This window comes from Sorex araneus, chromosome 3 (assembly GCF_027595985.1).
Source record: "Sorex araneus isolate mSorAra2 chromosome 3, mSorAra2.pri, whole genome shotgun sequence".
Classification (NCBI taxonomy): Eukaryota; Metazoa; Chordata; class Mammalia; order Eulipotyphla; family Soricidae; genus Sorex; species Sorex araneus.
In genome coordinates, this window is record NC_073304.1 from 186782279 (window position 1) to 186806079 (window position 23801).

General features: G+C 53.9%; 3 protein-coding genes across 13 annotated transcripts in view; 2 read left to right on the forward strand and 1 right to left on the reverse strand.

The window, feature by feature from the left end:
• MINK1 (misshapen like kinase 1) overlaps window positions 1-10753 on the forward strand; it is a 65637-nt gene extending 54884 nt beyond the window's left edge. The window contains exons 13-34 of one of the 11 annotated variants that reach the window (XM_055133497.1): window positions 2211-2321; window positions 2770-2856; window positions 3058-3297; window positions 3494-3667; window positions 3991-4197; window positions 4663-4748; window positions 4901-5011; window positions 5154-5266; window positions 5406-5494; window positions 5705-5728; window positions 5835-5995; window positions 6612-6717; window positions 6803-6940; window positions 7145-7253; window positions 7538-7705; window positions 7809-7952; window positions 8272-8406; window positions 8796-8896; window positions 8972-9121; window positions 9203-9362; window positions 9455-9594; window positions 9911-10753. In XM_055133497.1, the coding sequence (XP_054989472.1) occupies window positions 2211-2321; window positions 2770-2856; window positions 3058-3297; window positions 3494-3667; window positions 3991-4197; window positions 4663-4748; window positions 4901-5011; window positions 5154-5266; window positions 5406-5494; window positions 5705-5728; window positions 5835-5995; window positions 6612-6717; window positions 6803-6940; window positions 7145-7253; window positions 7538-7705; window positions 7809-7952; window positions 8272-8406; window positions 8796-8896; window positions 8972-9121; window positions 9203-9362; window positions 9455-9594; window positions 9911-9994 (2838 nt within the window). In that variant the 3' untranslated portion in view covers window positions 9995-10753. Of the gene's footprint in view, window positions 1-2210; window positions 2322-2769; window positions 2857-3057; window positions 3298-3493; window positions 3668-3930; window positions 4198-4662; window positions 4749-4900; window positions 5012-5153; window positions 5267-5405; window positions 5495-5704; window positions 5729-5834; window positions 5996-6611; window positions 6718-6802; window positions 6941-7144; window positions 7254-7537; window positions 7706-7808; window positions 7953-8271; window positions 8407-8795; window positions 8897-8971; window positions 9122-9202; window positions 9363-9454; window positions 9595-9910 lie in introns of all 11 variants that reach the window. The other 10 variants (XM_055133494.1, XM_055133495.1, XM_055133496.1 and 7 more) reach the window with 10 other exon arrangements.
• Window positions 10754-10778: 25 nt separating this feature from the next.
• Window positions 10779-21108, reverse strand: CHRNE (cholinergic receptor nicotinic epsilon subunit). Its single transcript, XM_004605215.2, has 12 exons — window positions 21096-21108; window positions 15756-15895; window positions 15599-15643; window positions 15373-15482; window positions 15072-15227; window positions 14682-14782; window positions 14081-14281; window positions 13892-14006; window positions 12536-12650; window positions 12247-12433; window positions 12053-12159; window positions 10779-11965 (listed from the first exon to the last, which is right to left on the reverse strand). Exons 1-12 carry the CDS (start codon window positions 21106-21108, stop codon window positions 11816-11818), a joined length of 1440 nt encoding a protein of 479 aa, XP_004605272.1. The 3' UTR covers window positions 10779-11815.
• On the forward strand, window positions 12631-13567 carry C3H17orf107 (chromosome 3 C17orf107 homolog). The gene is made up of 3 exons (XM_012931849.2): window positions 12631-12894; window positions 13004-13198; window positions 13280-13567. The coding sequence occupies exons 1-3, from the start codon at window positions 12742-12744 to the stop codon at window positions 13565-13567; spliced, it is 636 nt and encodes a 211-aa protein (XP_012787303.2). The 5' UTR covers window positions 12631-12741.
• Window positions 21109-23801: the final 2693 nt, after the last annotated feature.

Genomic DNA, 23801 nt, shown 5'->3' on the forward strand with positions numbered 1-23801 from the left:
AACGCCCTACCCGCTGTGCTATCGCTCCAGCCCAAGACCCTCCTTTTAATCCTCCTTTTACTCTTGGTTGTTTTGACTTAGATTTGCAAAAAGTTGTTTTTTTCTTTCTTCTCTTTATTTACAGTACTGGGGATCAAACTTAGCCCCCCCATTAGAAAATACAGTCTTATTAATTGAGCTAAATGAATGTTACTGTGGTTTTTCTCCCCAGTGCTAGGGCTCAAACCCAGGGTCTCAAATATGCAAGGTCGTGCTTTACTGCTGAGCTGCATCCTCAGCTTTCAGTTGGACTAATTTGGAGGAGAATTAAAATAACTACATGATCTCCCAGCTCAGAGAGCTGGGTTTAACCCCCAAAATTTAAAGAATAGAAGGTAAAAGGACTGGGGAATGTAGAGAGCACTGCTTACCTTGCTTAGTGCAAATCTCTTCATGTCATACAGTGACAAGGATCAAACTCAGGGCCTCACTCATGCTAAACAAGTGTTCTTCCTCTGATGCACATCCTCGGCCCTATTTACTTTTTAGGCCTCCCTAGCAATGGAAATAGGGCAAAAATCTCTGGGACCACTTTCTGCTGGGGGCCATGTGTCTGGGATCATATGTTCCCCTGCTCTACCCGTTCGAGCTCTCTCCTGGGCCCCTGCAAATCTCTTTTAATAAAATCTTGGGGAACTGTAGTGATAGTAAACAGGTAAGACACTTTTCTTGCATGTGGCCAACCTGGCTTTGATCCCTGACACTCCATATTGTCTTCCTGAATCCCACCAGGAGTTATCCCTAAGCACAGAGCCAGGAGTAAGCTCTGAGCACCGCCACGGTGTGACCCCCCAAAGCAAAAATAAATAAATAGAATCTTTCTTTTAGGGGGGTCACACCTGGCGATGCTCAGGGGACCGTATGGGATGCTGGGAATTGAACCGAACTGGGTCAGCCGCGTGCAAGGCAAACGCCCTACCTGCTGTGCTATCACTCCAGCCCCAAAATAGATAGAATCTTATCTTGGAGGTCCAGAAAGCTAGAACAAGTCTTAGTATAAAACTGCAGGGAGCCCGTAAGCATCACAGGTCACTGTCACTGTCACTGTCATCCTGTTGCTTATCGATTTGTTCGATCGGGCATCAGTAACGTCTCCATTGTGAGACTTGTTGTTACTGTTTTCGGCATATCGAATACGCCATGGATAGCTTGCCAGGTTCTGCCATGCGGGTGATATACTCTCAGTAGCTCGGGCTCTCCAAGAGGGGAGGAGGAATCGAACCCTGGTCACAGGTATGGGCCATAAAGCAAAACACAACTAATTGGCTTAGTAAAACTCCCCAATGTAGTTGGACCTGAAGACTTTTTTCATCTTCTTTTCCTTAAATGATAAAGAAGACAAGTTTTTATTCTTTTTTTGTTCAAAAAGATTGTGGAAATACTGTGCAAGCTGATTTACTAATGGTTGTAAGGGTGGGAGTGAGCCCACCTCCAGAGTCCCTTCTGGCTTTTTTATTTTTGTAAACAGATTTTATTTTGGAGGTTTTTGAAGGTGAGAAGGGAGGGAAAGCGAGAGAAAGGGGGTGAGGGAGGGAGGTGAGAGAGAAATGCATACGAGACAATGCGGGTTTCTCCAATGGTGGAGAGAGCCTCTACACACATTACATATGGAAGCATAAAAGTACACATCTCAAGAGGGGAGATGCAGGCGACACTTGTGCTCGGCCACGTGGGCACAAGCAGCACACAGACATGGGCAGCATATGCGCCTCCCTTCTGGCTTCTTGGTTTTCTCTGTTTGGGCCCCACCTACCCTCTTGTGTCTAAAGGTTGTCATTACCTCCTTGCTCTGCTTGGCAGAAGTTGATTGAAAAGGCCAGGACTGTGTGGGGCTTGTTGTCTTTTCTTCAGTTTGCAGAGTTTCGGTTCTGGTTTTGGCTTACTTGGTTGTTTGATGGAAAAGACCCATTTAAGCCCCCTCCCAGCGCTGTAGTCAGCCTCTCAGTCTTGTTCTCAGCCAGCAGCTACCTTAGACTAGCAATTTCTCCCAAGCCAAGCCTGTGGGTTCTTAGATAGGGACAGAGAGGTTTGCAGAAAAATGGTCACACCACCGTCTCGCCACCATCCGAAGTGAGGAGACTTGCCTGCGCTGTCCCTTGCGAGAGGTGCTGAGATGGGCTGCTCACATCACCTGTGGGCCTGTCTCTGAAGTCACCCCTCTTCACCCACAGCAACAGCGGCGGGAGCGCGAGCAGCGGAAGCTTCAGGAGAAGGAGCAGCAGCGGCGGCTGGAGGACATGCAGGCCCTGCGGCAGGCTGAGCGGGAGCAGGCGCGGGAGCAGGTAGGGGCCCCAGTGCACTTTCCTCCCGGGCCTCCCCTCCTGCTCCTGCTGCCTGCCTGCCTCCCCTGCTCCCTGATGCCCTCCCCCCTTCTCTACCCAACCCCAAGAGTCCTATCTTTTCCAGCTTCACTCTTTCTGTTTTCTCCCACCCTTCAACCCCCAACCCTGGCTCCCCGCCCTCCTCCTGTCTCTGTACCTTCATTCCCATCTGCCATCCTGACTACTTGCCCCTGCCTCCCTCATGGCTCCTCCACTCTGACTTCTTCCGCCTTCCCTGGCCCTCCACGGGCTCATTCCTGTGCTCTCTACTACTCTTACCCGCTCTCCTCCTCATCCTCACCCCACCGATCCCTTTCTTCTTCAATTCCTTTGCTGCCGCCGCCGCCTTCCTCTGCCTCTTCTTCTTCCCTGCCCTTTGCACCCCTACCCCCAACCCCCGCCCCCCCAGGACTATATTCGTCACAGGCTAGAGGAGGAGCAGCGACAGCTCGAGATCCTTCAGCAACAGCTGCTCCAGGAACAGGCCCTACTGCTGGTAACGGGGTCCCCCAGCTTCCTCCGGGAAGATGGTGATCAGCTTCTCTGCTGGAAGGGATGGGGACATTTTAGGGGAAGGGCTCACCCAGTGCCCAGGGAAGACGTTATCTCTTTAGGTAGTTGGAAAAGAGAAAGGGCGTGCCCACTCTCACTTCCAGGACCACCTCCCGCTGAGCCTCTCTCCTTACCCTGGGTCCAGGAATACAAGCGGAAGCAGCTGGAGGAGCAGCGCCAGTCGGAGCGTCTGCAGAGGCAGCTACAGCAGGAGCATGCCTACCTCAAGTCCCTGCAGCAGCAGCAGCAGCAGCAACAGCAGCAGCAGCAGCAGCAGCTTCAGAAACAGCAACAGCAGCAGCAAATCCCACCTGGAGACAGGAAGCCCCTGTATCATTACGGTCGGGGCATTAATCCCGCTGACAAGCCAGCCTGGGCCCGAGAGGTTTGTCACAGCTTCGGTCATCTGGTCACACTGCCTGAGGCCTCGTAGCTAAAAGAAACAGCCAGCTGGCACCAGCAGAACTGCACTGAGGAGGGGAAGGAAGGCCTGGCATAGGCTACGGGGCCTGGGGTGGTTGTGGCAGGAGGAGATCTAAGGTTGGGAGCCGCAAAGCCAAAGCTGTCCTTTTGCATCACAGGTGGAGGAGAGAACCAGGATGAATAAGCAGCAGAACTCGCCCTTGGCCAAGAGCAAGCCAAGCAGCACAGGACCGGAGCCCCCCATCCCCCAGGCCTCCCCTGGGCCCCCAGGACCCCTTTCCCAAACTCCTCCTATGCAAAGGCCAGTTGAGCCCCAGGAGGGACCACATAAGGTAAGTCTCTCCTCATTCCTGTCTTAACACCGACACTGGGACTGCACTCAGCTGTATACACACACTCATGCTTAGTCAGGGGTCTTAAAGCTCAGAACTCCTACAGACTGCCGCATGTTGTTCCCCTCTTACCTGCTCCTGGGCTTCAGGCACCTTTGGTGGAAAATAGGAAGCCAGAATCTTCACTTCCCCCTCTCTGCCAGCCCTCAGGTTGGGACGTGCCACTGAGCAGGCAGCCCACCCTCCCTGGTCTCTCCCTGCAGAGCCTGGTGGCACACCGGGTCCCACTGAAGCCATATGCAGCGCCTGTACCCCGATCCCAGTCCCTGCAGGACCAGCCTACCCGAAACCTGGCTGCCTTCCCAGCCTCCCACGATCCTGACCCTGCTGTCCCCACACCTACTGCCACACCCAGCGCCCGAGGAGCTGTAATCCGCCAGAATTCAGACCCCACCTCCGAAGGGCCTGGCCCCAGCCCCAACTCTCCAGCCTCAGCCTGGGTCCGGCCAGATAATGAGGCCCCACCCAAGGTAAAGAAAGCCCAGGGGTCCAGGGACGGGCATCGATACTATAGGGGAGCATGAGGGGGAGTAGGCAAGGGAGCGATGGGTTGGAATGGGGCCAAAGGAGAACATGAAGGGGACACCGTGTTCTCAGCCCAGGGTTAACCCACTGGATCCCCTGGTGAATGTGAGAAGGGAAGAGCAAGCAGATGGCTGGGGAGGCCAAGGGACAGACTTTCTGAGTTAGAAACTTGCTTCTGTGACTTCATGGGATTTGCTCCTCCAAGAAACCTGGGAGGGAGGGAGGGAGGGAGGGAAGGAGGGAGGGAGGGAGGGAGGGAGGGAGGGAGGGAGGGAGTAGAGAAGGAGGGAGGGCTAAGATAGAGAGATAGAGAAGGAGGAGGAGAGGAGAGGAGTGAGGAGAGAGAGAGAGATCCCCCTGTGTGTCATCCGCCCCACCTGCTTGCCTGGCTTCTTCCCCTCTCTCATTAGGTGCCTCAGAGGACCTCATCTATTGCCACTGCCCTTAACACCAGCGGGGCTGGAGTGTCCCGGCCAGCTCAGGCTGTCCGAGCCAGGTAACCCTGAGTAGAGTCAGGCAGCAGCATACAGAGTGGGGCAGGGACGCACAGGAATCTGCCAGGTTACCCGCTTAGGGTGGGCAAGCCCCAATACAGTCACCTCAGCCCCCTCCCTGCCCCGTCCCCGGCACCCTGTGCTCCCTCCACAGACCTCGCAGCAACTCCGCCTGGCAAATCTATCAGCAAAGGCGGGCCGAGCGGGCCACCCCCAAGCCTCCAGGGGCCCCCGCTCAGGCCCCTGGCCCGCCCAACGCCTGTAGGTAATGGCACTGTCCCTGCACTCACTTCCACGCTCACTTCTGCCACCTGCTTCCCCCTGGTGACGGCTCCCTCTGCTGTGTAGCTCAGCACCTTTGGGGAGTGGAGCACCCCATCTCCCTCACCGGCCCTGACTTTCCACAGTAACCCCGACCTCAGGAGGAGCGACCCTGGCTGGGAGCGCTCGGACAGCGTCCTCCCGGCCTCTCACGGGCACCTCCCTCAGGCTGGCTCTCTGGAGCGGAACCGTGTGGGAGGTACGTGGCTGGGCTAGGCAGGGTGGGGCCTGGCTCATGGTGCTGATCCTTTGCTCAAGGGGTCAGAGTGGGGTGTGGACTCGAGAGCATCCCCTGCCCAAGTGTCAGTGACCACCCCTCTCTCTCCTGCCATCTCCAGCCTCCACCAAACTGGACAGCTCCCCAGTACTCTCTTCTGGGAACAAAGCCAAACTTGATGACCACCGCTCCCGGCCGGGCCGGCCCGCAGTAAGTCAGTGGCAGCTGTGGCCCTGCCGTTTCTGGGCTGGGACTTGGGATGGAAGTGGCGCTTCCAGTGGGGAGCTGGGTAGGGTCGTCACTAATCTGCATGAGAGGAAGGGCTATGGGACACTGGCTGGCACTTCTCGGTCACTAACCTTCCGTAACCTCTCTCCTGCCTACCCCTGGCTGCCTTTCTTCCCCCGTGGCCCCTCCCAGAGCTATAAGCGAGCGATTGGTGAGGTTAGTGCCAATGAGCATCTTATGGGAACCCCTCTGTCATCCGACCCTTCTCCTCCAGCCATCTCCCTCTCTGCCCGTCGCCCTCATGCCAATTCCTCTCCTGCAGGATTTTGTGCTGCTTAAAGAGCGCACGCTGGATGAGGCCCCCCGGCCTCCCAAGAAGGCCATGGACTACTCTTCCTCCAGTGAGGAGGTTGAGAGCAGTGAGGATGACGAGGAAAGCAACGGTGAACCATCCGAGGGGAGCAGAGACACCCCTGGGGCCCGGTATGAGGGTGCCAGGGAGAGACTGGGGCACAGGGGAGGGAGTGGGGCTTTGGGAATGGTGGTTCCCTTTCCCTTCCGGCCCTCCTTTGCTGATAGATTTGCCAGGCAGAGTTGCTGGGAGGTCTGTGGAGGGAGCACAGGGTGCCAGGGCCAGGGCAGGGAGGGGGCTGAGGTGACTGTATTGGGGTTTGCCCACCCCTAAGCGGGTAACCTGGCAGATTTCTCTGTGCCCCTGCCCCACTCTGTATGTGGAACGCTGGGCATCATAGCTTATCAGTCAATCTTCCCTTACTGAGAATGGAGGAGAGGTCTGGTATGGCTCTCCCCCGCTCTGCATTCACTGCCTTTGCTGTCCCTGGCCAACCTTCCCCACATGCCAGCACAGAGCATCCAGTGGTGGCACGGGCTGCTCTGGGCTGTGTGCGCAGACTCAATCCCACAGTCAGCTGGCCCCGTGACCTCTCTCTCTCTCTCTCTCTCTCTCTCTCTCTCTCTCTCTCTCTCTCTCTCTCTCTCTCTCTCTCTCTCCCTTCCCCCCTCCCCTTTCCTCCCTCCCTCATTCTTTCTCCCTTTCTCTCCTTTCCTCTCTCTCTCCCTCTCCCTTCTTCTCTCCCAGCAGTGATGGAGACACTGACAGTGTCAGCACCATGGTGGTCCATGATGTGGAGGAGAATGCTGGGACCCAGACCCCCTACGGAGGTGGCACCATGGTGGTCCAGCGTGTGAGTGGGTTTCCCCAATCTTTTCAAATCCTACCATGCACCTGCCTTGCCCCAGCACTCACCCCCCTTCTCTCTCTTCCTTTAGACCCCCGAAGAGGAGCGCAGCCTGCTGCATGCTGACAGCAATGGTTACACAAACCTTCCAGATGTGGTGCAGCCCAGCCATTCGCCCACCGAGAGTAGCAAAGGGCAGAGTCCCCCCTTAAAGGATGGAGGCAGTGATGTAAGTGGGTGAGAGCAGATCCCAGATGATAGCTAGGGGTCCAGGGTGGGAGGAGGGGGAGGAGGCAGTTGAGGTGGGCAGTCAGAGGTCCTGGGAAAAATTGGCTGGAATTTGGGGGGACCTGGGGCCTAGAAGTAGTAGTAGGGGGAATGCCACAGACTGGGTCCCAAATGTTCACTTGACCTCCTGCCTCCACCCGCACAGTACCAGTCTCGTGGGCTAGTAAAGGCCCCTGGCAAGAGCTCTTTCACGATGTTTGTGGACTTGGGGATCTACCAGCCTGGAGGCAGTGGGGACACCATCCCAATCACAGGTGAGGACTGGAGAAACAGGACTTGACAGTTGTGTGCTTCCTTGTGGGTCCAAGTGCCTGCCCTTCTGATACCCTTTGATCCAAGAGTTAAGATGCTCAGAGTGGCCCAGGTACCGACCTGAGTAATGAAACCAGGACGAGGCCTTTTAGCTGTGTTTCAGCTCTTCCGCACGTCCCTCCATTCTCCCTCTACTTTCCTTCTGACTGTCGTGAGGAGTCCCCGCTGGGTGAAGGGAGAGCGGTGATGAGCCTGGAGCTCACCCCCTCTCTTCTTCTTCTGGCAGCCCTCGTGGGTGGAGAGGGTAGTCGGCTTGATCAGCTACAGTATGATGTAAGAAAAGGTTCTGTGGTCAACGTGAATCCCACCAACACCCGGGCCCACAGTGAAACCCCCGAGATTCGGAAGTACAAGAAACGGTTCAACTCAGAGATCCTTTGTGCAGCCCTTTGGGGTAAGCCTGCGCTGGGAAGGAAAGGAGGGTGGGTTCTACTCTACACCCTGCATCAGGGAGGGCCTGGCTTTGATGCTCATCTACTCAACGGGTCCTTTTCCAGGGGTCAATCTGCTGGTGGGCACAGAAAATGGCCTGATGTTGCTGGACCGAAGTGGACAGGGCAAGGTGTATGGACTCATTGGGCGGCGACGCTTCCAGCAAATGGATGTGCTGGAAGGACTTAACCTGCTCATCACCATCTCAGGTGTGTCTGTGGCACAGGGCTGGGACTGGAGGGGGCGGAGGGTCAGGGACATACCAGTTCTTCGGGTTCTGTCACCATCTTTAGCCTGGGTGGGAGGAAGGCAGCCTTGGTCCAGGAACCATAATGTGGGCTCACACTTGCCTTGTGGTAGGAAGATAAAAATGATGGTGAGTAAATAAAACCTGAACTTCCAGTGAGGAAGAGTGTGTGTGTGTGTGTGTGTGTGTGTGTGTGTGTGTGTGTGTCTGTGTCTGTGTCTGTGTCTGTGTCTGTGTCTGTGTCTATATCTGTATCTCTGTGTGTTGTATTCACTCCTCAGGGAAACGGAATAAATTGCGGGTGTATTACCTGTCCTGGCTACGGAACAAGATTCTGCACAATGATCCGGAAGTGGAGAAGAAGCAGGGGTGGACCACTGTGGGGGACATGGAAGGCTGCGGGCACTACCGTGTTGGTGAGAAAGTCACAATAGAATGGCCAGGGCACATCTGTTAGGAGAAGGGAGAAGTGAGGGGTTCAGGGCTCAATAGCTAAGACAGTCTTAAAAGGAGAGACTTGGGGGGCTGGAGTAATAGCACAGCGGGTACCTTGCACACAGCTGACTGGGTTTGGTTCCCAGCATCCCATATGGTCCCCTGAGCACCCTGAGCACCGCCAGGAGTAATTCCTGAGTGCAGAGTCAGGAGTGACCCCTGTGCATCGCTGGGTGTGACCCAAAAAAAGCAAAGGAAAAAAAAAAAAGAGACTTGGGATCAGGGTTGGAATGTAGAGACTGACTGTTGGGAGATGACCAGCAGCCCAACAAGGAAGTCCCTATATCCTTCTCTTCTTTTCTTCCTCTAGTAAAATACGAACGCATTAAGTTCCTGGTCATCGCCCTGAAGAACTCTGTGGAGGTGTATGCCTGGGCCCCTAAACCCTACCACAAATTTATGGCCTTCAAGGTAATCGCCACCCTGGTGTACAACACTTCCTAGGTGTCCCTCTTGCCCTGTGTCCACCAAGCCTTCTCTCCACAGTCCTTTGCGGACCTCCCTCACCGCCCTCTGCTGGTAGACCTGACAGTGGAGGAGGGTCAGCGACTCAAGGTCATCTATGGCTCCAGTGCCGGCTTTCATGCTGTGGATGTCGACTCGGGGAACAGCTACGACATCTACATCCCTGTGCATGTAAGCTTGGTGGGGCTGTGGGCAGAATGGGACCACCAGCCTGGTCCCAGACACTAGGACTCCAGCCCACCATCTCCCCAGATCCAAAGCCAGATCACACCCCATGCCATCATCTTCCTCCCCAACACCGACGGCATGGAGATGCTGCTGTGCTATGAGGACGAGGGTGTCTACGTCAACACGTACGGGCGAATCATTAAGGATGTGGTGCTGCAGTGGGGAGAGATGCCCACCTCCGTGGGTGAGTGCGGTGTCCCCACTTCAGAGTGCTGGCCTGAAGCGGGCCCAGGGCCGGGTTACAGCAGCTCCTCTGTTCGATTCCCTTTTTCCTAGCCTACATCTGCTCCAACCAGATCATGGGCTGGGGGGAGAAAGCCATTGAGATCCGCTCTGTGGAGACGGGCCACCTGGACGGGGTCTTCATGCACAAGCGAGCCCAGAGGCTCAAGTTCCTGTGTGAGCGGAACGACAAGGTGGGAGAACTTGGGCCCGTTGTGCCCCCACGCTGGGCTGGTCCCTCTGCCGGGCAGGGGAGGAGATGGTTTGGGAATCTTTCTGAAAAGGGAAACCCCGGGGCACAAAATGTGCAGGGGCAGCCCTTCCCTCACCTTCAGTTTCTGAGAGAACTCTCCAGACTCATCTGAGAGGGCCCGCATCCTCCTTCCCCGCACATTCTGCTCTCTGAGGGCATGGGGGGCACCCTGAGGGGCTCACTTCTGTAGCTTCTTTTTCTCTCCCCTCCCCATTAATCCCCATCCCTTGGTGACTTCTTCTTCTGCCTCCACACAGGTGTTTTTTGCCTCAGTCCGTTCTGGGGGCAGCAGCCAAGTTTACTTCATGACTCTGAACCGTAACTGCATCATGAACTGGTGACAGGCCTTGGGCTGGGGTCAACCCCCTGGACCCAGCTCTCCCCTGAAGCCAGACTTCCCCAAGCTGCCCTCATTTCCCTTCCTTGGGCTTTTGCTTTTACTGGTTTGATTCACTGGAGCCTGCTGGGAACGTGACCTCTGACCCCTGACGCTTTTGTGATCACGTGACCATCCTCTTTCCCCCAACATGTTCTCTCCCCAAAACTGTGCCTGTCCCAACTTCTGGGGAGAGGCACAGCTTCCCTTCACCAGGAATTGAGTGGGCCCAGCCCCACCCCCCCTTTTCTCCACTTAAGAGGAGAGCATTTGGGGCTTGGACCCCACACCCCACTGCTGCTGACTGGGCAGGGCCCTGGGCCCCTTTATTTGCACGTCAGGGGAGCCGGCTCCCCCCTTGAATGTACCAGACCCTGGGGGGGGTCACTGGGCCCTAGGTTTTGGGGGGGGTCACCAGCCACTCCAGGGCAGGGACCATTTCCTCATTTTCTGAAAGCACTTTAATGATTCCCCTCCCCCAAACCCCAGGGAATGGAGGGGGGACCCCGCCAGCCAAAACATTTCCCCCTTTCCAACTCCTATCTCGTCTAGTCTCTGCCCTTCCCTGGTGGAGGGAGAAGCGGGAAGCTCTCACCCTCCACACCCCCGTGCTTGCATCTGTATATAGTGTGAGCAGCAAGTAGCCCCGGCCCTCCCTGCCCCAACCCTTCTCAATGTAGTGGCCTTGGATATCCCCTTTGTTAATAAAGACAATTCAACCAGCTTCCACCACTCCGCGCCCCATTTTATTGTCTTCTCTTACACTCCAGCTGCTAGCCAAGGTGAGCAGGCAGAGCTCTGAAAAGGGGAGTTTGGGTGTGGAATCGGCAGGGGATGAGTGAGGAGTGCTGGGTCAGACGGGGGAGTGGCTCAAAGGGCTGGAGCACAAGCAGAGTGGGACCCCAGAAGACCTCTAGTGGGAGAGCCCCGGGAAGCACACTTCCTCCCTGTCTGCATCCCCTGCCCCTTCCCAAAAGGAAACCAAGCGGAAATGACTGAGGGTGTTTAGTTCTGCACATTCCATCGAGCACAGCCAGGCAAGAAGAGGAGTGCAAATGGGTTTCCTGTTCGGCTACATGATGTCTAAAGATAGAAGCTCATAGAGGGGGCCAGAGGGAGAGAACAGGGGCTAAGGCCAGCCTGGCTCAATCTGGCAACGCATATATCCCCTGGGCTCTGACAGGAGTAATACCTGACTGCAGAGCCAGGAGTCAACCCTCAGCCCTGCTGGTGTGGCCCAAAAACAAAGAAGCAGCTTATAGTTAGGGGCTCACATGGGGTTGGGGCGTTGGAAAAACAGGGAGGTCAGCAAGGTCGAGTCAAAGGTGGTTCTTAGCTTTTAAGGATTGGCACGCAAGAGCTGAGCCCTGCATGGTGGTCAAACCTAGACACATGTGCACTTGGGAAACTAACGAAATCCAGATTTACTGGACAGATAGTATAAGTTGAGGTGCTTGTCTTGCCTGTGGCAGACCCTGGTTTGATCCCCAGAAACACATGACCCACTTGGGAGAGCATAGGGCCTGGAGTGGCCCCAGAGCACTGCCAGGTATGTTTTTTTTAAAAAAAAAAAAATCATTTACTATTGGCTGTGGGAAAGGATCAGTGCAGCAGTGGCAACAACTTGTTCTTCAAACCACAGGGCTGTGGGTCAGTGGCAAAGCTCCTGCCTTACACGTGTGAGGTACTAGGTTTGATCCCAGACACTACAAATCGAAACCCACGTGGTTTCTCCCAGGATATAGGAGAAGGGAAAGCTGAAGTTGGTGCTGCCACGGGCTCAGGCTTACACACAGGGAGGGTAGGGCAGGTCCGGCACTTGGTTGAAGTAGCCCCCAAGGAAGATGAAGCTGGACCCAACACCGAAGAGCACCAGAGCAGCCCAGAAGCAGACGTTGTCCAGGGCCTTCCCCATGCGCACCCAGTCGGACACCTCCTAGGAAAGGACGGGCGGGAGCTGGCATCAGCGGTGGTGACGCCGCGGCCAGCCGGGGCGCGGACAGGTTAGCAGCACTTGCCCCACCTCATCAGCGGCCTCCTGGTCCCGCGTGCTCTCGGCGACAAAGTTGATGGCATCCACGCAGCAGCGGACCTCGGGAGCGACGGCGCCCAGGCTCTGGCAGAGCGCAGCTGTCGGGGCGACACCCGGGGCAGGGGCTCAGGCTCCCGCCCCTTCGCGGGAAGCTCCCGCCGGCCGGCCCCGGGCGCGCCACTCACCGGTCCACGGCCCGTGCCGATGCCTCTGGCCCTCAAACACGAGCTCGCTCCGCGGCTTCTTCAGGATCAGCTCCTCGGCGCGGAGCAGGATGCCGACCGACGACGCCCGCCGAGGGCGCGGGGCGGCGCGGGGGGCCTCGACGGGTGCAGCCGGGCCCAGGAGGCGGGGCAGGAGCTCCAGTAAGACCTGGGGACGCAGCGGGGCCCAGGAGGCGGGGCGCGTCACAGCCGCCCCCCCCCGCGCCCGCCCTCCCCGACGGTGCTTACGTGTCCCCCCGACGGTGCTTACGTGGCGCAGGCGCGGGCACGTGGCGTGGGTGGTGGGCGTCCGCAGGGACACGTTGAGCACAATGACGCAATTCATGACGATGAGCGTGGCGACCACCATGACGAAAATGAGGAACCTGAGGGGCCGGGAGTGTGTGAGTGACGTCACGGCCTCCGCACCCTTCCCGGGCCGCTGCTCCTCGACGTCACAAACACCTCCGGCCAGGGATGGAGTTACTCCCCTTAGCGGCACCTCCTCTGCCGGGCCGCTCGCGTCCCCCGGCCCGTCTGTGCCTCCGACCACCGAGGGCAGCCATGAAGGGGAGCCCTAGCTCCCTGGAAACGCTGCTGTGGGTCTACCACTTCCACAGCTCCACGGAGGTGAGGCGACGCCGATGGCCCCGCCCCAAGTGGCCCCGAGAGACCCCCTAGGGAAGGGGCTTCTGCCCGGTGCTGCCCCGAGCACTGCCATACGCTGCTCCGTCTCCAGGTGGCGCTCCAGCCCCCGCTGCTGTCTTCCCTGGAACTCGCTGTGTCCGCAGCCCATGAATATCTCGAGCGGAGGTTCCGAGAACTGAAGTCTCTGGAGCCGCGGGGGAAGTCGCCCATCCCAGAGGCCACCCTGGGGCTGGTGCTCAGAGAAGCCGCGGCCAGCCTCATGAACTTCGGCGCCACCTTGTTAGAGGTGGGGGGTACAAAGGCTGAGGAGCGGGGCCGGGCGGTGGGAGCCCAGGCAGCCCCACTGACTGCTGTGCTCGCGTTGCAGATCTCAGCCTTGTGGCTGCAGCAGGAAGTGCAGCGACTCGATGACGGCGACGATGACCTGGGGCTGTCCCCAGAAGCCGGAGATCCGGGAAGGGCGCTGGCTCGGGTAGCCCTGGCCGTGGGTCAGGGAGCTTGGCAGGCCGGGGCTACGGCTGGGGCGAGCGCCCGGCTCCTGCTCCAGGGCGCGTGGCTGTGCCTGTGTGGACGGGGCCTCCAGGGGTCCGCCTCGTTCCTGCAGCAGTGGCGATGCCAGCTGGGCCTCGGAACCCCCGAGGAACCGGCGAGCTAAGTAAGGATCGGGGACTAGAGGGGGACCAGAGGCTGCGGCACTAGGGAGACACTGAGCAGGCAGTTCCCAAACAGACGTACTCAGGAGACCTCAGGGCAACACCGGGCGGCAATGTGAAGGACGGGGCACCAGAGAATCCACTACTGTTCTAAGCCACACTCCGCCTCCAAATAAAGTCCAGGAGGGACAAGAACCGAAGCTCCAGCCCGAGTCGCTTGGTTCCGGCCACGTCCCAGACCCCGCCCCTGTGCTAATCAGGCGCCGCCCTTGGAGCTGGCCGCAGCCCGGCGGCGTGGGCCCTGTCCAGCCCTGCTCTGCCCTTACCTGCCCAGCAGCGGCACGCTCAGAGATGTCTCTGGGATTTTCTGGGCAATTAGGAACAAGAAGACGGTCTGGGCGAGCAGGACGTTGATGGAGACAGTGCATTTCTGGCCGCCGGCTGGAGGGAGCAAGCGGTGAGGGCAGGCCCGGCCCCCTAGGAGCCAGCCGGGTAGAGGGTTGGGAAGCCCCTACCTTGCGCGGGCAGGAAGTAGGCGAGCAGCACGAGGCCGGAGATGAGCACGCACGGCACTATGATATTAATGACGTAGAAGAGCGGCTTCCGACGAATGATGAGCGTGTAGATGACTTCACTGCCTCCCGAGTCATCAGCGGAGTCACCCTCCTGGCGGCGGATCACCCCCGGACAGTAATCTATGGCCCATTCGCCGTTTTCTACCGGGCGTAAGGCGCAGTCAGTCAGGTGGGCCGCCTGCTCTGTCCTCAGGCTTCACGGCTCCGTGCAGTCGCGCACAGAGAATGCAGCTGTCGGGGCAGGTGGGTGGGGCAGGAGTCCTGGGCTCCTTGGGCCCAGGGCAGCCAGGACGAGGCCAATTCAGGCAGAAAGGCATTCCTTTCCCAGGGAAGCTATGGGACCATAGGAAGCGAGGAAGCAGGATCGCCTGACAGTCGAAACTAGTTTTCGGAAAGGATACTTGTTAAAGGTCAGTTGTTTAAAGCACACTTGCCAAAACCAATCCCCAGCAACTTGGGTGAACTCCACTCAGCAAGGCACCGCTCTGCCCTCGGTCTAGAAGCATTCTTTTCTGAACGGGGCAGGGAAGGCGAGGCTCACCTGTGTAGGCCTCAGTGTCTATATAGAGCTGGCTGACGGTCTTGCCTTCTTCATCCACGGCAAAGATGAACTCCACCTCATCAGCACTGTACGTCTGAGAACTGCAGAGCCAGAGCCCGGGGATCCCGCCCCAACAGCTAGAACCCAGATCTGCCTTGGGCCAGCCAGGGCTTACCCAACTGAATCTGGGGTTACTGGGACTGACCTCATTCCCCAAGCCCCATCTCCATGCCCGTTCCCCTGCTCTGTCCACCAAGGTGGAAGGTCCCACTACTTTCGAAGACGCACCGCCTAATCTGACTTCCCCCATGGGTCACCGCTCCACCCACCCACCCACCCACCCACCCCACAGTCTCGCCCTCATCACTGCAGTCCTGAGTAATTTCCCACCGGAAAACGAGGGAGCAGTTCTGCCAGTCAAAGGGAAAGTAGGTGACCTCCACAGCGCAGGTGCTGCGGTAGATGGCCGGGGGCAACCAGCTCACGAAGCCACCCTCGTAGATCAGGACGTTGGCGTCGTAGGCCACACCGAACTGGCCGTCGATACTGTAGACTCAGGGGAAAGCTGGCTTTTGTACACTGCTTGGTGGTCTCCACACATCAAACATCACCCTCCCTGGACTAAGTCCAACCCCACAAACCTCAGCCCAACCTTTGCTTCCCTCCTGTCAGGTGCCCTCCCGGTGCTCACTTATTTTCCAGCACAATCTCTGGTAGCCATACGAGTTCTGCAGGAACCCGCAGGATGTCTAAACCCCCAAAATCATCCTTGCTATAGTTGAATCGGTAATCATGCCAGTCCTAAAATTGGGGCATAGAGGGAAGGATTTTTGCTCTGCAACTCCCAACCGGGTACCCTAGCAAGCTTTGGGTTTGACCCGGGGAGGACCTCAAACCATGCCCCCAAATTGACTTACTATTCCAATCCAGACGCTGGTGGTCAAGGTCTCCTCTTTCTCATTCTGCGCATGGATTTCAGATGAAGAAATGGATTTCAGTGCCAGGTCTGGGGGGATTTGGATGCTTGGGGCCAGAGAGGGATTTTAGGATGGGCGGAAAGCAGGAGTCTCTTACCAGTGAGATAAGGTTGGTCAGGGTAACCTTGAGGGAGATGGTGACAGTATCCTCAGGCCCCTGCACAGGCCTGCGTGCGCTGTCATAGTTGTCAAGGAGATGATGGTACAGACGCAGCTCCTCATTGCCCTCACCTCTGCCTGGGATGGAGGCAAACAGAGGGGATCACAAGCTGAAGAGGCCGAGGGTATCTGTGAGGTTGTGGATTCTTCCTCAACCAATTTTTCCAGTGGTGTCCCCCGCCTGGGAAATCTCTTGTCTACATCTTGGTCTTTGTCTCCATCCTGTCCCTTTCAGATTACTATCTCAATGTCTGACCCTCCTCCCCTGCCTTCTCATCCCTTCCATACCCAGGAGGCCCCAGAGGAACAGGCCACACAACAAAAGCCCTGCCATCCTTCTGTCTGCTCTCAGGGTTATTCTGAGCTTTGACGGGCTTGGAAAGGGGCAGACCAGGGCACATGAGTGGCGTGGAGGGGGTGTTAGTTCCGGGCTGGGTTAGGGGACTGTCACCTAATCTTCCATACTGCAGCCAGGCACAGCTTGGCTGCTTCCAAAGGCAGCTGGACCCGCCCGCGTTTCCTGTCTCCGCCCAATCCCGGCATCCTTTGCCTGCTACCCGGCCACACAGACCTGATGCTCTCATGACTGGAGCTGTTTTGAAGTAGGTGGGCAGGACACGATCTGGACCTCCAAGCCTGGTAGCAGGGTCTGTGGTCTTTTGAGTAAGTGGCCCTATGCAGGCGTCATTCCTTGATTCCCATCCTCACTAGTGAGGATACACATTACCACCACCCACGGTCCCAAGATCACACTGATGTAGTTCTGCCAGCAGAGTGTGTGGCAAAAGTTATCTCCCTAGAGACCTAGTAATGAGACAGGCAGACACTCACTGTAACACACTCCACCTGGCTCAGAGACCATGCCTCACTCTAGGGCCCTTCCTCTTCCCACAGCCTTATCCCCACTTCTGCCCACTGCCAGCCTCTCTGGGTGAGCACTTGCACCAAACACCAGTTTTAATTTGCTGCCAACTTATGGTCACAGGTGTTAAGGAGTACTGTCTACTCCAAATAATGAATTCACCTTTTCCTAAAGTCCTCTTGAGTCACCCCAGTCTCCTGGATGCTTATTTTCAATCCAACTTCCTAGGCTCCATTGCCAAGAACTGTGATTTAAAATGATGCCAGAAATATGGTACCAGGAATCTTCTGCCAGTGTGATTTCTATTTATTCTCCAAGTCAGTTAAATTATCAGTTAAATCACCACTAATACATCCTGCATCTCTCTCACATCCTATAATAGTGCAGCAAAATTTCATTTGGACCAATATCCTGCGTTTAGGAACATAGTCTGGAAGGAGGGTAGAACTCTCATCCCTTGGTGCTCAAGACCATGTGTTATTTCAGCTTGGGGCATCTATCACTCTCTACTGGAGAGCACTTTGTCATAAAGGCCCCAGCTGGGACTGGAACTCTTGTCCTCAGCCCAGTGAATCCTGCAGGCATCTTTTCTAGAGCCAGCATGTGGGATGAGTGTTAGTACATTGTATGCCTAAATATCAGCTATGAATAACTGTAGATCACTGGTGCCTTAATAGATATTAGTTTTAAAAGTGTTTTCCCCAGGTAGAGTTTCCAGAAGGGGCTTTTACACTGCCCTTCTCTGTCCCGGCCCCCACAGTCCACCAAATAATGCTGGGCTGGGGCCGAGAATGCTGGGCAGAGCACTTTTTGTGCACTTAGGCCGATGATTGCCTGAAGGATTAAGACTTCTTCCTGACTGGGCAAACACCAGCAACTGACTCCAGCCTGGGTTTGATTTTTTTTAGGGGGGAGGGGTTTTATTTATTTATTTTGCTTTTTGAATCACACCCAGCCATGCTGATCAGGGGTTACTCCTGGCTCTGCACTCAGGAATTACTCCTGGTGGTGCTTGGGAGACCATATGGGATGCCGGGGATCGAACCTGGGTTGGCCTCGTGCAACATAAATGCCTACCCACTGTACTGTTGCTCTGGTATCAACCTGAGTTTTATATTGTTTGGTTTGCTTTGTTTAGGGGCCTTAACTGATGGTGCTGGGGTTTTCTCCCAGCTTTCTGCTCTGGGGTCATTCCTGGTGTGCTTGGGAAGGGGGCATATGGTGCCTAGAATAGAACCGGGGCCTCCTGAATGCTAAATCTGCACTCGGTCCATTAAGTTCTCTTTCAGGTCCTGAGTTTTCCTGAGTTTTCCTTTTTTTTTGGGGGGGGGGGTAGGGGATCACACCTGGGAATGCACAGGGGTTACTCCTGGCGGTACTCAGGGGACCATATGGGATGCTGGGAATCGAACCCAGGTCAGCCACGTGCAAGGGAAACACCCTACCCGCTGTATTATTGCTCCAGCCCCGAGTTTTGCATGTTTATAGTGAAAATTTCATGAAACCGTAGTGGGCTACTATTGGATATATTGCTTTGTCCTTGCTCCTCTCCAAGGGATCTTAGGTTTATTGAGTTGTACCTGTCACAGTGCTCCCAAGACACACCCAATTCCATCAGGCATTCCTAATCCTATAGTGCTTTTCTCTTCCTTTGCATGGTTTAACAATGTCCTTTTTTGTATAGACACAGGGATACAGTTGATGTTATGCTTTTGTAACATGGGAGTTAATTGAATAATATTTACTCCTAGGCATCCATCATATTTACGTGACTTAAGCCTCAGTTGCCCTTAGTTCCTAACACCCAAAAATGGAGGTCCCTCTGAGAGACAAGGATAGACAAAGATCTAAACTCAATAGGAAGCCACTCCTTTCACCTACAGCTTGGAGGCTGCCCCCAGTGCCCAGGTCTGGGTGGCGTATGCTTCTGAGCCATCTGCAGCCTCACAGTGGAGATGTCCCCCAGCTGATCTGATGAAGGCCCCTTCAACTTGCAATAAAAAGAGCTCTTCTAGGGGCCAGAGAGATAGTACAGAGGGCAGAGCACTTGCTTTGCACACGACTGACCTGGGTTCTATCTCCGGCACTCCATATGGTGCCTGAGCTCCGCCAGGAATGATCCCTAAGCTCAGAGTCAGGAGTAAGCCCTGATCACCACTGAGTCTGGCCCTAAAACAAAAATAAAAATTAAAAAGTGCTTACGTAGATTTGATCCTTGGCACTTAAGAAATAGTTCCATTTTTATGAATAAGGAGATTGGGTCTAGATGAATCAGGACCAGACAGCATAAAAGACTGATTTCTTGACTGTGGCTCTGATGGCTAAGACCTCACTGGTAGTTAAGGCACAGATGCAGAGCTTAGCAAACAATAGGTGCTTGACAAATATTTACTGAACCCCCCAAAAAAAATTGTTTTCAGATTTTGGGCCACACCTGGGTCTGTGCTCAGGGCACTCATGGCAGCGCTGGGGGACTATGCGTGATGCTAGGGTTCAGTATTTCAGACACAGCTACATGCTAGGCAAGCATCTCTGTACTCTTTGGTCCTACAGAATAAATTAATAAGAATAAATGAGCGAATGATAGCTTCCTAAAACAGCTCACCCCTCTCTGGCTGGAGTTGATGGGTTCATGGGAAGATACTTGACCTAAGCCACAGAAAGTCCCCTCCTGAGGTAGGAAGTCAGCAAGCCATAGACCCAGCAGTATAAGGCCCACAAGGTAGGCTACAATGCCAGAGGCAGATTATTCATTCCTCCTCTGGCATGGAGTAAGAGAACAGGACTGGGCTCAGGGAGATGGCTGAGGACTGAGAATTCTTTTATGTGGGAGGTTTTATGTTTGGCTCCACATGCTCCAATACTGCTGGATTTCATCCAGAAACCACAGAGTGAAAGAATGTGATAAGAGATCGGAGTGATAGTATAGTGGATAAAGTGCTTGCCTTGCACATGGCTGACCCGGATTCAACCTCCAACTCTCTATATGGTCTTTTGAGCCTGCCTGGAGTGATCCCTGAGCATAGAGCAAGAATCCTGAAGCAATACCTGGTGTGGCCCGAAAACAAAAACAAAAAAAAGTACATGGCATGGCGGGGATACTGATAAATAGAATAGTGTGGGTAGGAAAGAGTCTTCAGCATCTCAAGCTTCCTTTTCTATGGCTTAACAATACCAGGATTGGACCAGGCAGATGGCACAAAGGCCTGAAGTGCCTATTTTGCTTGCAGAAACCCCAAGTTCAAGCCTCAGCACCACATGGTCCCCTTAGCACCGCCAGGTGGCCACAAAACAAAAAAATGGGATTTAGAGCCAGGAACATGACTCAAAAGGTCTGGAGCTCATATTTTGCATACTGGACCCCCAAGTCTGATCCCTGGCACATCTGCTTCCCCAAAGACCACTAGAAGAGACACCTGAACTCCAAACAGAGCAGAGACCCCCAGCTTGACTCCAAGACAAAACAAAATTTAGGATTTGGGGTCATGGATATGACTCAAAGAAATGGAACATATGCCTTCATGTGCAAGCTTTGGGTCCAACCTGGTGTGGCTCTGGTGGGCTCCAGTGGGCTCCAGACCCCACAGCACCAGCCCAAGCACTGAACCATCAGCCCACATCACCAGGTCAATACCATTAAAGTGGCCCCCAGCAACCCACCCATCACTGATGAGTGTGATTCCTCAAAGAATTAGGATTATGACAGTCTGAGAGATAGGAACTCACCTAATAAGCAACTTTTTTTTTGCTTTTTTTTTGGGGGGGTCACACCGGCGATGCACAAGGGTCACTCCTGGCTCTGCACTCAGGAATTACCCCTGGCGGTGCTCAGGGGACCATATGGGATGCTGGGAATCGAACCCGGGTCGGCCTCGTGCAAGGCAAACGCCCTACCTGCTGTGCTATCGCTCCAGCCCCATAAGCAACTGCTTTGATGGCAACCCCGGATTCAATCCCCAGCACCACATAAAGCTGACCTGAGCACCATGAGGTGTTACTCCTGAGCACAGAGCCAGAAATAGTCTCTGAGCATTGCTAGGTGGACTCCCTCACCGCCCCCACCAAATTAGTATTTTTAAAAAGGAGCTAGTGTAAAGAAAAGCCCCATATTCCCCATAATATAATCCCCAGGAAAATCCTAATGACAAGGAGAAAGACAAATGCCAGATGGCTTCACTGGTGTGTGGGATATAAAGAAACAAGTCAGGGGAACAGGCATAGCCAAACCCAAACCAAGCCTAGACTCTGAAGGGAGAGTGAGGTTACCAGAGCAGGGGGTGGGGTGGGGGAGGGGGTCTGGGGAAGGATGAAAATAAAGGGTTCCACGGACTGTGGTAGGAGAGTATTGGTACCTTGGTGGGAAGCACAGTGTGATAACTTACATGTGAGGTGTGAATCTGTACCCCTAAAACTTACAGATGCTGTACATCGACGTTGCCTAGAAGAACATTAAGTTATAACTAGGGGAATAGCTTATATGGTAGAGCACATGGCTAGTAAGTGATAGGTCCTGAGTTTCACCCCTGGCACCGCCTGATCACTGAGCCACCCAGGGCTCCCCCAAGCACCATTATAGTTGCTCCTATAAAAAATTAAGATTAATATATATATTTACATCTGTGTGTATGAGAGAGACAGAGAGAGAGAGAGAGAGAGAGAGAGAGAGAGAGAGAGAGAGAGAATACAGAGCACAGGGCTCTTACCTTGCATGTGGTGGGTTTGATCCCTGGCATAACATTTGGTCCTCTGAGCAAATGATCCACCAGTAACTCCTGAGTGCCACACCCCAGCACAACCAGGCTTGGTCCCTATTTTTTAAAAAATTCCTTGCACTGGAGAGATAGTAAAGGGGTTAAAGTACTTGTCTCACATGCAACCAACCCCAGTTCAATCCCTAGTACGCAATGATCCCTTGAGCACAACCAAGAGTGACGGCCAAGCACACAAAACCGGGAACTGCCCCTAGTATTGCCAGGTGTGGCCTCAAAACCACACACACACACACATACATACACACTATATATATAGGTTATATATATACTATATATATATAAATAGGTTATATATATACTATATATATATATATAACCCATTCTTTGACAACACTAGAAGAATGCAGACAGATAACTTTCGCGTTCTGAAAACTTTCCTCCTGAAAATCTAAAGTCCAACACATGTGTATATATCACTATATCACTGTCATCCCATTGCTCATCAATTGCTCGAGCGGTCACCAGTAATGTCTCCATTCATCCCTGACACGTGCTAGCATAGCCCTATGGCGTCTGCTCGCTCCAGGAACATGAAGAGCATGTTGTTGTTACTGTTTGGGGCATATCAAATACATCACGGGTAGCTTGCCAGGCTCTGCCATATGGGCAGGATATCCTCGGTAGCTTGCCAGGCTCTCCCAGAGGGGCGGAGGCTTTGAGCTTATATAGCTGAGCTGGATGTGGTTTGTGGTTGTGTCTCCCACATACCTAACTTTTGGCCGTTTAATTTCTTGGTAAACTTGGCTCCAAGTTGTTGGGGTCTGGCCAAAGGCACAGCAGCAATTTTGGGGTATCTAGAATTCTGAAGGCACCATTAGGCCACCGATGTACTCACCTCACCGGTACAGGTTGACCTGCTAGTGGCACCATACCCCCAATGTGTATATATACATATATATACACATATATAAACATGTAAACAAAAGATAGAAAACTATGTTGAATTTACTATTCTCCATCTTAGTATCACTTAATATATTATAGAGTTTGACCTATTACTGTACTACAAATTTTCCCTTGTTAGGGCTAGGAGATAGTACAGTAAACAGATAAGGCCCTGCCCTTGCACACAGCCAACCCAGGTTTGAACTCTGGCACTTCATATCGTCACCTGAGCACTGCTAAAAGTGATCCCTGAGTTCAGAGCCAGTAAGTTCCAAGCACTGCTAGGTGTGGCCTTAAAACAAAACAAACAAACAAAATTATCTCTCATTTATCTTCTCTGTTTGAATGAACCATCATTTGCCCAGTTTCCAATGTACAGACAAGATGTTAACCATTTTGGTTTGTAATTACATATATATGCCATTCAGCAATGAGCATATTTATGCAGTTATTTTTGGCATTTTTTTTTGCTTTTTTTGGTCACACCTGGCGATGCTCAGGGGTTACTCCTGGCTCTGCACTCAGGAATTAACCTTGGCCGTGCTCAAGGGACCATATAGGATGCCGGGTCGGCCGCGTGCAAGGCAAACGCCCTCACCGCTGTGCTATCACTCCAGCCCCTTTGGCATATTATTTCAAATACACCCATAGGACTAATTTCTAGCAGTGAAATTGCTGGGACAAAGGAAGTGGCAAGTATGGCAAAATTCTTCAGGTGGAAAAGATGGTTCCCAGCTTGTTTATTCCTAGCTGTGTTGGCAGCTGCCTCCCACCTACCTCTTCAGCAGAACACAGGTCCCCAGTCTGTCTGCAGAAGGACCCAGATGGAAGCAGCAGGCCCAGACACTTAAAGCCTTAAAGATCACATTCAATCCAATTTGAATAAAAAATTAAATTTGAGAAATACCATATCGAGGGTTTTTCTTTCCTTTTTGTAGGGAGGCAGGGGAAGGTTTTGGGCTAAAACCAGCAGTGCTCAGGGATAACTCCTGGCTCTGTACTAAGGGTCACTCCTGGCAGTACTTAGGGAAGCATTTGGTGCCAGGGATCAAACCAAGGTTGGCAGCATATTTCAGTCCCTGAACTATCTCCAAGCCCCCAGGATTTTTCTTTTTTCTAAGACCGATTGAGACATACATTTCATATATGGTCATAAATTCAGGGAGTTTATTTTTGTGGCGCTGCCTCACATAAAATAAGCAAAGTGTCCTATCAATGAGCTACATCCGTGCCCAAAACCAGATTGTGTTTTAGATTGTGTAGTCTAGTGCACAGCATCCTATATTCTGGCTGGTTTTCTCACAAGAAATAATTATATTTGAAAAGTTGAAGACATGTCAAGAAAGTGTCCTGAGTTTTCCCCTCACTTTTTATGCACTGATAAATACATTTTCCCATAAGAAGAGTTCAGTGCCCTTACAAATGGTTTCTTTCTTCTAATGTTGTAATTTTACTATCTTTTTAA

What these genes read in the sequence shown, in the direction of transcription:
- CHRNE (XM_004605215.2), bottom strand. An exon ending in GAGATTGTGCTGGAAAATAA is followed by an intron (nt 15,228 to 15,372) that starts GTGAGCACCGGG and finishes CTGAGTCTACAG; the next exon opens with TATCGACGGCCAGTTCGGTG. An exon ending in TCGGCACGGGCCGTGGACCG is followed by an intron (nt 12,160 to 12,246) that starts GTGAGTGGCGCG and finishes TCGCCCCGACAG; the next exon opens with CTGCGCTCTGCCAGAGCCTG.
- C3H17orf107 (XM_012931849.2), top strand. Translation starts at nt 12,742, where the DNA reads ATGGAGTTACTCCCCTTAGCGGCACCTCCTCTGCCGGGCCGCTCGCGT. An exon ending in ACTTCCACAGCTCCACGGAG is followed by an intron (nt 12,895 to 13,003) that starts GTGAGGCGACGC and finishes CTCCGTCTCCAG; the next exon opens with GTGGCGCTCCAGCCCCCGCT. An exon ending in TCGGCGCCACCTTGTTAGAG is followed by an intron (nt 13,199 to 13,279) that starts GTGGGGGGTACA and finishes CTCGCGTTGCAG; the next exon opens with ATCTCAGCCTTGTGGCTGCA.